The 16,677-nt window shown below is 35.3% G+C and overlaps 1 protein-coding gene across 4 annotated transcripts in view; it reads right to left on the reverse strand.

Annotated features, from left to right (window-relative positions):
- Positions 1-609: 609 nt before the first annotated feature.
- The window catches only part of LOC136029544 (phosphatidylinositol 4-kinase type 2-alpha-like), a 105,584-nt gene continuing 89,516 nt past the window's right edge, over positions 610-16,677 (reverse strand). For all 4 annotated transcript variants that reach the window (XM_065708042.1, XM_065708017.1, XM_065708034.1 and 1 more), the window contains exons 9-10: positions 14,213-14,352; positions 610-2,488 (exon numbers count right to left, since the gene is read on the reverse strand). In XM_065708042.1, the coding sequence (XP_065564114.1) occupies positions 2,392-2,488; positions 14,213-14,352 (237 nt within the window). In that variant the 3' untranslated portion in view covers positions 610-2,391. The remainder of the gene's footprint in view (positions 2,489-14,212; positions 14,353-16,677) is intronic.

Here is a 16,677-nt window from a genome sequence, read left to right on the forward strand (position 1 = left end):
AAAACGCTAGGAAACGTAGAAAAAAAATCCTGAAATCTTTTGCCTTAACATAATTACAAGTGGTTAAAAAACATTTTACGCTTCAACAACAGCCTTTGGAACAAGTGATTTAAACACCAAGAACAAAAAGTGACCTTACTTTATGATTGCCTTCATTCAGCTTGCAATAATAAACCATTGTCCGGTCAAGGGCTGAGCAATACACGAAGAATTATTCTAATCCTTTGCCAATTCCATCTAAAACTATTTCATAAAATGACAGCCATCAGTCAAATCAGCAAAACCAGGCATATACAGAAAAGAATGCATGTGAAAAGGAACCGAGGGGAAATACTTTAAAACAGCACAAAATTCACAAATAGTAGGAGAATCATAAAGAACTAAAATGGAAATCGTTGTAGCGACAAAATCTCGAGGAAGAGGGCATATCTCTCTAGCAAATTATTTCTAGGCCCACAAGGAATACATCTTCCACCTACGTCACTATATCAATACCAACATTTTTTAATCTTAAAAGGACGAAGGCCACAATGAAGAGTAGTTGCACATAATGTACCTTTATATTTTAGCTGGTAACCAAGATTTATACCTCAACAAAAAAGAGTGAAACACATTTGAATCGTTACTTTAATCAATATTCTCAGCAATAAAATTGTAATAAAAAGCAACGATAGCTATCACAACTCCCAAGCGCTATCAACAACAGAGCAATCAACGCAAATAATAAAAACTGAAAATACAAAAATAGAATATACGATTCTCGTTTATTATATACTCGCTATAGAAAACCTATTGCAGCTTCTTTCAAGATGCGATACCCCAGTGTGCCAGGGAATCTAAATAAGATCACCAACACCGTTGAAGGCCACAGCGTGCTGTTTTCTAAAATAGCTCAAAGTAAGACACTGATTAAAGGGAACGAATAAGCAGGGGTATCAGCAATGTGTCACAATTGATACATCTACAGTTTTTTGTAAACGATCCGTGTTTGAAGTTTTGTAAAATGATCAAGCAAAGCTTATGACTTAAGAAAAAAAAAAAATTACGGTTCAACTTATAGAAATCTTCCAGCATGAAGAATTATTTGCAACACTGCATGAAAAACTCATCTATAAATACTAATCAAAAGCCAAAATGATATTAAAAAAAAATGGCGAGTTTTAGGATAAAACAATAGAATTGAATTTCGTTACTCTACCAAAAACGAAATATTAAGCTGAAGAATAATTTTACCAACAAAACAAGATACTAAAAAAAAGCAAATCCCAAGAAGATATTTGAGATATTCCAGTTTCGAATACTTCTTCCGGCATCTGGGTTCTCTGTCTTGCATGATGATAATTGATAAGCATAAAACTAATACATATGAAATATAGACTACTATTCAGATATCTACATTGTCATTCACAAAGTCTTTAGAGACTATAAAAAGAAATAACACGAAACTGTGTTGGATATACGCTAAGTCACAAAAAAAGAAAAAATCGACAATATATACTGTGAATCGACATCGACTATTTGGAACAGCCATAAAAAATAAACAAAAAAAAAGAATAAATGAAGAATGAACTAAACACTTTATGAAAACATTTATCGAGTCATTAATTGCAAAATTGTGGTATATTAAAAAAGAGAGAGATAAAAATGAAAAAAGAAGGAACCCCCAGCTAATAAAAACTTACTGGCATTGTTAGTTGCTAAAAGGAAATTTAAAGGAATCCTTTGGAGAAAACAAATTTTCTCTAACTCAAATCAATATGTGTTTAAGGTATTGGATCTCAAGTATGGGTTTCCATATAGATTAATAAAGCATTGATAGAGAATGAGGCTAATGGTGCCCCTCAGTTTGATCGAAAATTTAGCTATACAAGCAAAATAAGAAACCCAATACGTATTAACACTAGTGGCGTGGATTCACAGATATGTAGAGGGGGGGGGTTCAAAACGAATTTCCAATGAAAATACAAAAAAAAAACTTTTCAAAACCCAGGAAGGGGCAAACAGCCCCCCTATTATTACAAATCTGACAGGAACATTGTTGAGCACACTACTAGTTCGTCATGGCGTTAACCTGCTGAGAATGACATACTGGTGCATACTTCTCCTCTGTTCCACCCGGTTAAAATCATTTGTCCCAAAAATCCTAATTTAGATTTTATATACTATGCAGAAATTCCTACTACATTTAGGTTTGAGAATCCACGACTATTATTACTTATCAAAAATGAAAGGAAAAATCACATACAAATAATGCTGACTATATTCTAGCTAGTAAATTGAAAGATAGTTCCCTAGTTCTTCATCACACTTCAAGTAGTTTAAAGAAATATAATAAATTCCGAATATTCAAAATCACATTTGAATAAAATATACACATATACAGAATCCACTTTAGAACCATTTAAAAAATGGTCCCTTATACTGAAATCTCTGTGTAAATGAATCGCCATAGCTTCGAAAGCCGTCATTCCCCAGTTGAATTTTTGACCTACAAAACAATTAAATCGTTACAACAGTAATGACTTATGGTGTCAATCCAAAATCAAACAGCAATATGATGAGAACAGTATGAGCCCCGATTTCCGACTATCATGACATCCAAAAATGTTGCTCTTGAAATCTGCTAGAGGTGATTATGATTTACAACGGATTCTTTTTTTATTACAGAAAAAATATAGGTGTTCTCAAATAAAAGCAAAGCGCGTAATCAAAAATTAAAACGGAAGAAAACTATTCAGTACATCACAGGGCTGTCTCCTCCTTAACCAAATTCTCTTTAAGCTATATCTTTTATACGACTTTAAAAATACTTATTATCCCAATTCAAAGACCCTTGTGGTTGAGTGATCTTTTTTAAAGAATTGGGGCAAAAGTCAAACTTAGCGTGAAGATCGGAGTGTTGAGGAGTAATTCCAGTCCGTTTCAAGTTTTAATGTCGCTCTTTACCTTGATTTCAGAAAACTCATATTTTTATTTAATTATTGTTCGTTTTTTCATATTTTGCCCTGAGTTACGAAAAATGCGAGGAGAGCTACCACCTCTAAGCCCCAGAATTTGAACCCAAATATAATTCTGGTTAGCAATACTTCGAGAAAAAGAGCTCATTTAGTGTATTTGCTCTTTGAAATTAATATATTTTAAAAAATAAACTATCATCATCACAATACGAGAGGAGATTTGAGCGGTAATGAATAAGAAAATTAATTAAGACAAAATACAAACATGGTGCAAACAGAGAGTAAAAAGAAAGAAAAAAGAACAGACAAAACAAAAAGAAAACATCATCAACTCACACAGCTGCAAAAATGAAAACAAAACATCCCCGGGTATTAAAGTACAGAAAAGCATTAAACAAACTAATCTTTGATTCCATCGACTTTTAAAAGGGCAATCCCCGTTCCGCTATGCCTTTGGTATAAAATATGACCACATAAAGAAAAACCAAGCGCCGGTTTCTCGCCAACAGAGGCATTCTTAGTAAGAACTTGGCATACACATAAAACAATGATCACCTCGTCATCTTATCGGAAATAGTGACTACACTCCATTCCCTTCTTCACACCGTAAAAGTTTCAACTAAATACCCTAAGGAGTTCCTGGTATGTTACTGATACGCCCTGCTGACAACCTGCATGCATATAGTGCGTCTTGATTTCCAACATCACCTGAACATTCCCTGAAATTTTCTGCTTCATACTCTTAGTCTTAGTAATAGAAGTAACATGTAACGTTACTAGTAGCATTAGCAGTGGTAGTAGTAATATGCACTAAGTGTCTTTCGGTTAGTTCAACATCCCTCCAACATACCCTGTAAGACTCAAATTAATATTCTAAGCTGTTCTTGCGATATTACTGACACGAACTTTTGACAACCAGCATTGGGAGACAAAGAATAAGATCTGCGTTTTTAATTAGCACGATATCCCTATGTACATTCCCTGCAATTTTCATTTTAATGCCCTTAGTCTTACCAGCAGAAGTAGTGACAATATGCACGTATTACCTTTTGGTCAGTTAAGCACCCCCCCTCTCATCTTACCCTGAGAGTTTCTACTTGATGCCCAAGGCTGTCATAATATCTATCTATATATATACAAAATAAGTTGTCTGTCTGTCTGTCAAGTGACGTCATGTTTGTGTGTCGACTGATGTCATGTTTCTCGACTGACGTCATTATAAGGATTGAGCTGTATGTCGTCATGAAGTTGTTTGTCGACTGACGTCATGTTTTTCAACTGATGAAATTACAGACCGGGACATCGGGACGCAAATGACAACCGGGACACCGAGACAGAGGGAATATAAATGACGACTGGGACACTCTAAGAGAAATTACAGACTGGGACACCGGGACACAAATGACGACCAGGACAAAGGGACATAACTACAAAGGGGACGCCGGGGGGCACAGGGGGATATATAAATGACGACGGGGACATAGGGAACGTTCGATTAGCAATCACCATCAACAAAGCTCAAGGGCAATCATTAGAATAATGAGGTATAGATCTGAAAACTGATTGTTTTTCCCATGGACAATTATATGTTGCATGTTCAAGAGTCGGTAAACCTGACAATCTATTTGTATGCACAGACAATGGGACAGTGAAGAATATTGTATATTTGCAAGTTTTACGTAGTTAAAAACATATATATATATATATATATATATATATATATATATATATATATATATATATATAAATATACTAGCTGTTGGGGTGGCGCTTCGCGCAACCCCAACACCTAGTTGGTGGGGACGCTTCGCGCCCCCCCCCAAGCCCCCCCGCGCGCGTAAGCCGTTACGCGCCATATTAGTTACGCGCCATTGTAGTTGTGTCCCTATGTCCCATCTGTGAATATATATATATATATATATATATATATATATATATATATATATATATATATATATATATATATATATATATATATATATATATATATATATATATATATATATATACTAGCTGTTGTTGTTGTTATACTAGCTGTAACACCTAGTTGGTGGGGCACTTCGAGCCCCCCCAAGCCCCCCCGCGCGCGTAAGTCGTTACGCGCCATATTAGTTACGCGCCATTGTAGTTGTGTCCCTGTGTCCCACCTGTGAATATAGATAGATTTATATATGTGTTTCAAACTACGTAAAAATTGCGAATATACAACATTTTTGGCTTTCCCACTACTGGGAGCTTTCCGTTTCCAATTGCCAGCAATTGATCTGAAAATGTTTGACCATGTACTAATAATGACGTCATATGCAAACGCTCTTTTTACAAACAAACAAACATGCATACACACAACTCGTTTTTATATAGACAGATAGATAGGTAGATACAATACAAATTAACTGCGTAAAACTTGCGAATATACAACATTTTTCGCTGTCCAATATTCGCTGCATATAAATAGATTGTCAGGTTTACCGACCCTCGAACATCCAACGCACAATTGTCCATGGGAAAAACAATCAGTATTAAGATCTATACCACATTTTTCTAATGATTGACCTTGAGCTTTGTTAATGGTGATTGCAAATGCTAATCGAATTGGGAATTGCAATCTTTTAAATTGAAAAGGCAGATCCGTTGGAATCATGGGAATGCGAGGAATAAGAACAGCCTCACTCTCAAAAGGCCCTGTCAAGATTGTGGCCTCTATTAGGTTTTCCATTGTTTTTTTTTATGGCAAGTCGCGTGCCATTGCATAGCTTTGGTGGGTTGATATTTCTTAAAAGTATTATTGGTACGCCTATTTTTAGTTGTAGCACGTGTGGTGGAAACCCTGAAAGATCTATGGAATTTAAAAATTCAGATGGATAATTAACCGCTTCATTTGGTTCCAAAACTGTGTCGACTGACTTGTAAAGGACTGCCTGGTCACGAATCTTGGTCAAAACAATATTGTTGATTTCGTGGACGTCTATATTTTTGGGTGCGAGAATCGCTCTTTCACTTAGCCATTTATTATTTTTATAATTTTTTAGAATATTCGGAAATACTTTTTCAATCAATTCATTTTTGGACGTCACTAAATTACAGAAATCAGCAGGTAGTTGTATACGTCCTGAAATTTAGTCTATCGTATCATAAATGTCTTTTTGTTCCGATGTTAACTTGGAAATGTTATTTTGTACATACGACAATAGATCATTCGTACTGTAACTTTTTTCACGATCCAATTCTACACATGTCGAAACAGCAGCGATACGGTTAGGTGAAGGCATTCCCAAATCCTGAAGAGGTTTGTTTGCCATACGTACGCACAAATCTTCTATAATAACTAAAGTGTAGTTATAAATTTCTGATGTAAAATCAAAAGTCATATCTGACGTCTCTAACTGTTTTCGATGGAGTATATCTTCGGACATTTTTGACTTATATTTTTCCCATAACTCTGTAGGAGCTGATGGAGAGCAAGTTGTTAAAATGATGCCAAACAATGCACGAATTTGACTTGGGGTTGACGTTTCGCACTAATGGGGAATATGGAACAACCCACTGGTTATCTACTTCGATGGTGGACCGTTGCCATTGTAGGTTCTTCAGTCATTTTACAATTAGAAATTTCTCTTTCAACGGTCTTCTTACAATTAAAAATTTGTCTTTGAACGATATTCTTAAATACCTGTGTCCTGGTCGTCATTTATATTCCCTGTGTCCCGGTCGTCATTTGTGTCCCGGTATCCCAGTCTGTAATTTCTCTTTGAGTGTCCCGGTCGTTATTTATATTCCCTCTGTCCCGGTCGTCATTCGTGTCCCGGTCTGTAATTTCTCTTTGAGTGTTTTTTCTTTTTAGTATCTTTTAGTTTTTTACATTTTTTCTTTTTTCAGTTTTCTTTTTCTTCTTTATTTTTCAGCTTCACTATGAAATACATATCGCCGAACCTTTGTTTTTTTAACTAAAATCTGGTAGGCATTGATGACCTTATCCGAGTCAAAATCCCAAACCCAATCATCATCGCTATCATTTTCAGTTTTGATATGTTTTGACTCTCGCTGTCCAGGTGGATCTTCATCTAACTGCGCGGTTTTGCGTTCTTTAGCCTCAAGCCTGTTTCCTTGCTGTTCTTTTGATTCCTCGGCACGCTTTCTTTTCCGACTTTCTCTATCAGCAGCAAGTTTTTTGGCATAGACTCTTTGAGCATCTTCATCGGCTTTTGCCATTGTAAGTTCATCAGTCATTTTAAACTTAAACATTAATAGATTTCTACGTGAACATGTATGTCTTAAATATCTTTAATGACGTCACCGTCATAGCAAAAATGACGAAAACTAACTTCATGACGTCAGCCGACACAGAAACATGACGTCACCTGATCCACAGACAGACACACAGACAGACAACTTATTTTTATATATATAGATATATATATATATATATATATATATATATATATATATGTATATATATATATATATATATATATATATATATATATATATATATATATATATATATCTATATATATATATATATATATATATGTTTTTAACTACGTAAAACTTGCGAATATACAACATTCTTTGCTGTCCCATTGTCTGTGCATATAAATAGCCTTATAAATAATAAATATAAATAACTATATAAATAACCTTTTTTAGTTTTTTTCTTCTTTTGTATTAATGCTAAAGCCAAGGTTCAAACCTGGAGCCTCTCGGACCTAGAACCTGAAACATAACGCTTTACCAACTCAGCTACTTCGGCGTGAATATATTCGTTTTGAGCAGCTTCCTCGGGTGTTGCCATTGTAGGTTCTTCAGTCATTTTACAATTAGAAATTTCTCTTTCAACGGTCTTCTTACAATTAAAAATTTGTCTTTGAACGATATTCTTAAATACCTGTGTCCTGGTCGTCATTTATATTGCATGTGTCCCGGTCGTCATTTGTGTCCCGGTATCCCAGTCTGTAATTTCTCCTTGAGTGTCCCGGTCGTTATTTATATTCCCTCTGTCCCGGTCGTCATTTGTGTCTCGGTCTGTAATTTCTCTTTGAGTGTTTTTTCTTTTTAGTATTTTTTCTTTTTTCAGTTTTCTTTTTCTTCTTTATTTTTCAGCTTCACTATGAAATACATATCGCCAAACCTTTGTTTTTTTAACTAAAATCTGGTAGGCATTGATGACCTTATCCAAGTCAAGATCCCAAACCCAATCATCATCGCTATCATTTTCAGTTTTGATATGTTTTGACTCTCGCTGTCCAGGTGGATCTTCATCTAACTGCGCGGTTTTGCGTTCTTTAGCCTCAAGCCTGTTTCCTTGCTGTTCTTTTGATTCCTCGGCACGCTTTCTTTTCGTCATTTATATATCCCCCTGTGCCCCCCGGCGTCCCCGTTGTAGTTGTGTCCCTGTGTCCGGGTCGTCATTTATATTCCCTGTGTCCCCGTCGTCATTTGTGTCCCGGTGTCCCAGTCTGTGATTTCTATTTGAGTGTCCCGGGCGTCATTTATATTCGTCAGGATATTGTAGGGCATCGTAGCATCGATGAGTTTAAGCAATTCTTGTCAACTGATTGTTTCGCCTATAAAGAATATTATCTCGAGGTAAGAACTGATCACCGACCACGATTGCCACTTTGTTGGTAGTTGCGTATCAGGAGGCATCAATTCGATTGCTGTTTTTAAGCAGAAGCACTAAATTATTATTTTTGTGGAAAAGATGATATATATAAATATATATATATATATATATTTTCTTTTTAGTTTTTTTGTAGTATTTACCTTTTTTAGTTTTTTTCTTCTTTTGTATTAATGCTAAAGCCAAGGTTCAAACCTGGAGCCTCTCGGACCTAGAACCTGAAACATAACGCTTTACCAACTCAGCTACTTCGGCGTGAATACATTCGTTTTGAGCAGCTTCCTCGGGTGCTGCCATTGTAGGTTCTTCAGTCATTTTACAATTAGAAATTTCTCTTTCAACGGTCTTCTTACAATTAAAAATTTGTCTTTGAACGATATTCATAAATACCTGTGTCCTGGTCGTCATTTATATTGCCTGTGTCCCGGTCGTCATTTGTGTCCCGGTATCCGAGTCTGTAATTTCTCCTTGAGTGTCCCGGTCGTTATTTATATTCCCTCTGTCCCGGTCGTCATTTGTGTCCCGGTCTGTAATTTCTCTTTGAGTGTTTTTTCTTTTTAGTATTTTTTAGTTTTTTACATTTTTTCTTTTTTCAGTTTTCTTTTTCTTCTTTATTTTTCAGCTTCACTATGAAATACATATCGCCGAACCTTTGTTTTTTTAACTAAAATCTGGTAGGCATTGATGACCTTATCCAAGTCAAGATCCCAAACCCAATCATCATCGCTATCATTTTCAGTTTTGATATGTTTTGACTCTCGCTGTCCAGGTGGATCTTCATCTAACTGCGCGGTTTTGCGTTCTTTAGCCTCAAGCCTGTTTCCTTGCTGTTCTTTTGATTCCTCGGCACGCTTTCTTTAGAAATAAAAACTAAAAATTATTGCTCAGACAACATAAATATTTTTGATATTTACATAATAGCTTTAGTGGTTCTGGACTGAAAACTAAATATGCTAATCAAATTGGGAATTGCAATCTTTTAGGTTGAAAAGGCAGATTTATTGGAATCATGAGAATGCGTGGAATAAGAAAAGCCTCACCCTCAAAAGGCCCTGTCAAGATTGTTGCCTCTATTACGTTATAACAGACATAACACGTCATTTGTGTCCCGGTCTGTAGTTTCGTTAGTCGACAAACATGACGTCAGACGACAAACAACTTCATGACGACATACAGCTCAATCCTTATAATGACGTAGTCGACAAACATGACGTCAGTCGACACACAAACATGACGTCAGCCGACAGACAGACAAACAACTTATTTTTTTATATATATATAAATATATATATATATATATATATATATATATATATATATATATATATATATATATATATATATATATATATATATATATATATATATATATATATATATATATATATACTAGCTGTTGGGGTGGCGCTTCGCGCCACCCCAACACCTAGTTGGTGGGGCGCTTCGCGCCCCCCCGCGCGCGTAAGTCGTTACGCGCCATATTAGTTACGCGCCATTGTAGCTGTGTCCCTGTGTCCCACCTGTGAATAGATATAGATATAAATATATATTTTTAACTATATAAAACATGCGAATATACAACATTCTTCGCTTTCCCATTGTCTGTGCATATAAATAGCATTTATATTTATATGTCTGTGCATATACAAAGCCTTATGTACTAATAATGACGTCATATGCAAACGCTCTTTTTACAAACAAACAAACATGCATACACTCAACTCGCTTCGCGCCACCCCAACACCTAGTTGGTGGGGCGCTTCGCGCCCCCCCCAGGCCCCCCCGCGCGCGTAAGTCGTTACGTGCCATATTAGTTACGCGCCATTGTAGCTGTGTCCCACCTGTGAATAGAGATATATATAAATATATATTTTTAACTACGTAAAACATGCGAATATACAACATTCTTCGCTGTCCCATTGTCTGTGCATATAAATAGCATTTATATTCCCTGTGTCCCGGTCGTCATTTGTGTCCTAGTGTCCCAGTTTGTATTTTCTCTTTGATTGTCCCGGTCGTCATTTATATTCCCTGTGTCCCAGTGTCCCGGTTGTTATTTGTGTCCCGGTCTGTAATTTCTATTCAAACAATCCCTGTGTCTCAATCGTCAATTATATATCCCGCCTGTGCCCCCGGCGTCCCCGTTGTAGTTGTTTCCCTGCGTCCCGGTCGTCATTTATATTCCCGGTCGTGATTTGTGTCCGGGTGTCCCAATCTGTAATTTTTCTTTGAGGTTCCTGTTCCCTCTGTGTCGGTCGTCATTTGTGTCCCGGTCTGTAATTTATCTTTGAGTGTTTTTTCTTTTTAGTTTTTTTAGTTTTAAATGTTTTTGATAATAAAGGGGAATATGGAACAACCCACTGGTTATCTACTTCGATGGTGGTACCGTTACGCTTCTTTATTATTGCTGTTTTACCGCCATCTTCAGTAGATCTTCTTCTATATTGTGGGTAACCATCATTGCCAGTAATTGTTTTGGGTACTAAAAGTCGAGGATATTGCTTTGTGCACCTTCCTTTGGCCATGCATGGTGAATTTTCGTTCAGTGCACCGCAAGGTCCATGTATCATATTTTTTACAATAATATCATGTAACCCCTTATCGACATTTTTATCAGGTATTTCAGCGGAAATCACATCATCAATTTCGTTTGAAGTAATTTTTTTATGTAGCCAGATTAGTATATGTGCGTGTGGCAAACCTCGTTTTTGCCATTCCACTGAGTACATCCAGCATCGCACTGACCCAAACACTTCATGTTTTACAAGGTAGTTTATCAGTGATTTCAACTTTTGCCGGAAGACACGTGCCGTAATGTCATGCCTATGAACCGCCGATTGTCCTTGAAGTAAAAGCTGCAGTATCTCGTCCCAAGATTGATTACATGTAAATGTAATAAATAAATCTGGACGACCATAGAGACGAACATACGCAATAGCATCTTGAGCATATTCATGCATATGACGGGGACTGCCAGCATATGACGAAGGTAAAATTGTTAATCTTCCAACGTTTGTGGTATTACCGTCATTTATAACTGCATCTCGCAAATGAATGTATTGTTCAGAGCGGAGCTTGGTCTGATTCAGGCGGATATATAGCAAACGTTCTGATTCAATTTTAGCATACATATCCACGACAAATTGGTGAAACAATTCACGGCATTTTAAAATATAATTTTCTTCATCCTGCCCAATGTTAGAAAAAAATTTTACGTACCAAGCATGCAAACACTCGACAATTTATAATAAAACTCAAAATTATAAATATCTGTTATAAGGTTTTCGAATTACTTTAATCTATTGTCAAAATATATAGAAATATTTATGCAATTACCAGTTTCTACATTTTTAGTTTCAGTTTGCTTTTCAGTTTAGTTTCATTTTTATATATATTTAAGATATAATCTGGCGTAACGGACAGACAACTTATTTTTATATATATAGAAGATAGATTTTTATATATATAGATACAGTTTCTTCTTTAGTTTTTTTTCTTTTTTAGTTTTTTCTTTTTTTAGTTTCTTCTTTTTATTGATTTGTTTTCTTCAATTTCTCAATGTTCATTCTAACATTGACACTTGGAAAAATCTTTACGTGCCAAGCATGCTAAAGCTCCAACAATTTAATTTAAACCTCAAATTTGGGGTATCTGTTTTAAGGTTTTCGAATTACTTTAATCTATTGTCAAAATATATTGAAATATTTGTGCAATTCCCAGTTTTTTTTTTAGTTTTTTCTTTTTTTAGTTTTTAGCTTTTTTAGTTTTTTTTAGTTTTTTATCTTTTTTATTTTTTTACGTTTTTTCTTTTTAGGTTTTTTCTTTTTTTAATTTTTTTAATTTTTAATTTTTTTTTTTTAGTTTTTTCTCTTAGTTTTTTTTTAGTTTTTTACCATTTTTCTTTTTCGAATTACTTTTATCTATTGTCAAAATATTTCGAAATATTTATGCAATTTCCAGTTTTTACATTCTAGTTTGTTTTCTTTTATATATATAGAAGATATAATCTAGCGTAACGGACAGACAACTTATTTTTATATATATAGATATATATATATTCACAGGTGGGACACAGGGACACAACTACAATGGTGCGTAACTAATATGGCAAGTAACGATATATATAAAAATAAGTTGTCTGTGGGTCTGTCGAGTGACGTCATGTCATCATGTCGTCATGTTTGTTATGACGATGACGTCATTAAAGGTATTTAAGAAAATCGTTCAAAGACAAATTTTTAATTGTAAGAAGATCGTGGACGGAAAAATGTTTAATTGTAAAATGACTGAAGAACCTACAATGGCAACAGCCAAGGAAGCTGCTCAAAGAGTCTATGCCAAAAAAATTGCGGCTGATAGAGAAAGTAAGAAAAGAAAGCGTGCCGAGGAATCACAAGAACATGAAAATAAGTCGTCTGTCTGTCTGTAAAGTGACGTCATGTTTGTGTGTCGACTGACGTCATGTTTGTCAACTGATGAAATTACAGACCGGGACACAGGGACACAAATGACGACCGGGACACAGGGAATATAAATGACGACCGGGACACTCAAAGAGAAATTGCAAACTGGGACACAGGAACACAAATGACGACCGGGAGAAAGGGAATATAAATGACGACCGTGACACAGGGACACAACTACAACGGGGACGCTGGGGGGCACAGGGGGATATATAAATGACGACGGGGACACAGGGAATGTTCGATTAGCAATCACCGTCAAGAAAGCTCAAGGGCAATCATTAGAATAATGAGGTATAGATCTGAATACGGATTCTTTTTCCCATGGACAATAATATGTTGCATGTTCAAGAGTCAGTAAACCTGACAATCTATTTATATGCACAGACAATGGGATAGCGAAGAATGTTGTATATTCGCAAGTTTTACGTAGTTAAAAACACACATATAAAAAATAAAACAAAATTATTGTTAACAAGATGGTCCAAGGCTTGCACAAAGCCTCCATTCAACTGGATGTACCAGGGACTTCTTGCTGCCCGGTTCTAAGCCGACTTAAGAGCTTCACTGTACGAAATGGTTATAGTACTAAAATGGTTAGGTGTGTCGGGGATAAAATATCTTCTTTCCTTCTCTGAAACCCAAATAAATGTCACTTCGCCGCACCTCAACCCCCATCTTTTATTTTGATGACCGGAATAAGCATTGTACATTTGATTTCCTTCTGCTTTTCTGTCTGAATGAGAATTTGAAGTATATATTAAGTCGGCTTAGAACCGGGCATATATATATATATATATATATATATATATATATATATATATATATATATATATATATATATATATATATATATATATATATATATATATATATATATATATATATATATATATATATATATATATATATATATATATATATATATATATATATATATATATATATATATGTATATACCACGAATTGTTTGATTAGTCAATAAATTTAGTTAAATCACAAAAAAATAACATAAGAAAAGCAGTTATGTCACCGTCCCCCGCAAAACGAAAAAAAGCTTCAAATACAAAAAAAATTACTTTATCTAACCCCCGTTTTGAACGTTTGTACGTTCTGAAGAGCAAAAAATACAAAACAGAAAGAAAGCAAGGTCCAATGAGAAAGAGTTTTACCTTTCAACAACCATTTGAGGCAACTGCACAAGCTCTTCAGGTGTTTTCCCTTGTTTCAAGGCTTGGTTGAGGTTCAATATCTGGCCTCGCAAGACGCTCATTTGCCTTTCAAACAAGATACCATCAAACCCTTTATCCGTCTAAAAGAAAATAAAAGATCAAACGAAACTGATTCCATTTTTGGGTGCGATTTTCATTTAGATTCATGAACTTTTAGGGGGTGTTTCTCCCCTTTTTCAAAGGTAAGGCAAATTTTCTCAGGCTCATTGCTTTTGGTAGGTAACACTAAACTTAATATGTCTTTTATATTTGGAATCAGCATAAAAAGCCAATTCCTTTATTATAAAGCCAATTGTATCTATTGATGTAAAAACTGATTTTTTTTAGAGTTTCAGTTACTATTGAGCCGAGTCACCCATTACTTACAGCGTGACACTAAATGCTAGTGAATTTTTAATATGGTTAAACTTGGTCCATTCAATTTACTGCTTCCCTGATTGGCGTACTCACCCTTGGCCCACGAAGGACGACGAGTTTGCTTATTATGTGTGTACATGTTTTGAGTTTATTTAATAGCGAGTTCATAGTATGTTGAAGTTCAGTTCTTATCAAGCTTAAATTTGAAGTCTGTATGGCGATCGGGTAAATAAAAGTAAGTTATTTTTTTTTATTCCGCTTTTGGTTTATCCTTAGTCCAAGTTAGGTCGAGAAAAGGAATTAGACACCATCTTACTTTAAGTTTAGGTGCGGTACCCACACATGCAAATCTTGTTTAATAGCGACCCCACTCCTCTCAAGGTTGGTGGTAGCAAAAGAAACTGCCCCCGTTTCCAATGATAGCCTGTAAAAACAGTATCTTACAGACTATACTAACAAAAACATCTACGATTTTAAACTATTTTTCGTTCGGATATTTATGGTGAAACCACTATTTACTAGAACAATTACATCGGGAAAAATTCGGGGGGTGTGCCTCATTATAATTATGAGTTAAAAGAGACACAGAATTGCAAAGAGGTTCCGGTATTATGCAACATAAATTGTTCTTGCACGGGCGGACTAAAAACTTAGAGATTTATTGACTGTAAGATTTGGCAGAAAAAGGTAACTTGTATGACCGTTTAATTTGTCCCGTTTCGATGTTTGTCCATTGTAACTTCGACTCTTTCGAATTTTTATGCTAGTAGCAGCACAGCGCCAAATTTGCTGGGGGTTACGGACACTTACCAATATACATAGTAAGATAATTGTAAAAGGATATTTTAGGATTTTGAGTGTTGTCTCTGTTTTATCTCAAATTTAAACTCTGGCTGACACATATAATAATCAGCTTCAAAGTGGTTCAAATATACTGTCATGAGTATACCAACCACATACTCTTATAACTCCCCATTAAACTGTAGGTAAGTATCGAAGAATACTAACTCTAATAAATTAAGCACCACATTTAAACTATAATATTTTGAACTTGGTGTACTTTAAAATGTATATTTTTCCGATTACTTTTTGATTATGTTACTCTTTACGAACCTCTTGTGGACCACGGGAAAGGATTCTGAATTTTTATATATTTCTTTAGGCAGTAAAAAAAAAGAGAAGTGAAACCAAACGAAGTTTCAATATTTTCAAATTAACCAGCTATCTCGGAGTTTTTGTCCAACCCCGGAATTTATGTTCGCCCAAGTCCAACTTACTTGTGCTTCTATATCTCAAAATGTCTTCATTTTTATGTACTGTCTTGTCTGAGGTGTTTGGTTGCTGTTTTTTGTTTGTTTAATGCTCATTTGTATCAATCACGACCTGGCCTATTTCCCGGTATTTTATGGTTTATAGCACTTTGGGATTTTCCCCCCTGATGCTAGGCTTTCCTGCGATAAGTACAAACCTTTACTAAAGCACAAATCGCTTTTCTATCAATAAAGAAAGCAGTTATATTCTTTCTATGAATCTTGAAACTGTCTAATTCTTTTTAAGAGAACAGTGGAAGGACGAAATCATTTCTTTTCGTCGTGCCTCGATAATCACCTTCTAATTGACGCATCTAAGTGGCCTTGCCAACTCTTCCTGATGAAGGGCTGGCATATCTCTAATTAGAGAGCGGAGAGGGAGATTCACCCCAAAAACGCACCCGAAGAGCACTTTAAAGATGATTTATTCTTTTCTTTACCCCCCTCCTATTTACCTCCTGTAAAGCATGGAATGCTATTCACCCACCGATACAAATTTATTTCAGAGACATTTGGTCTTTAGCGCATGACATTTTTACATACAGTATATAGCCTACTGCATTATGAATACGAATTTTTGTGTCCTTTAAACTGTATTAGATTCAATCATTTACAATTAATTTAGGATAGGACTGTATACAGATAACAATATCATAACATTAATCAATATTAATAAGCTCACAACTCAAAAATCAACTGAAACAGTATCCCCGTAAGGCTCCATAGTCAGGAAAGAAC

Source organism: Artemia franciscana, chromosome 1 (genome assembly GCF_032884065.1).
Source record: "Artemia franciscana chromosome 1, ASM3288406v1, whole genome shotgun sequence".
Classification (NCBI taxonomy): Eukaryota; Metazoa; Arthropoda; class Branchiopoda; order Anostraca; family Artemiidae; genus Artemia; species Artemia franciscana.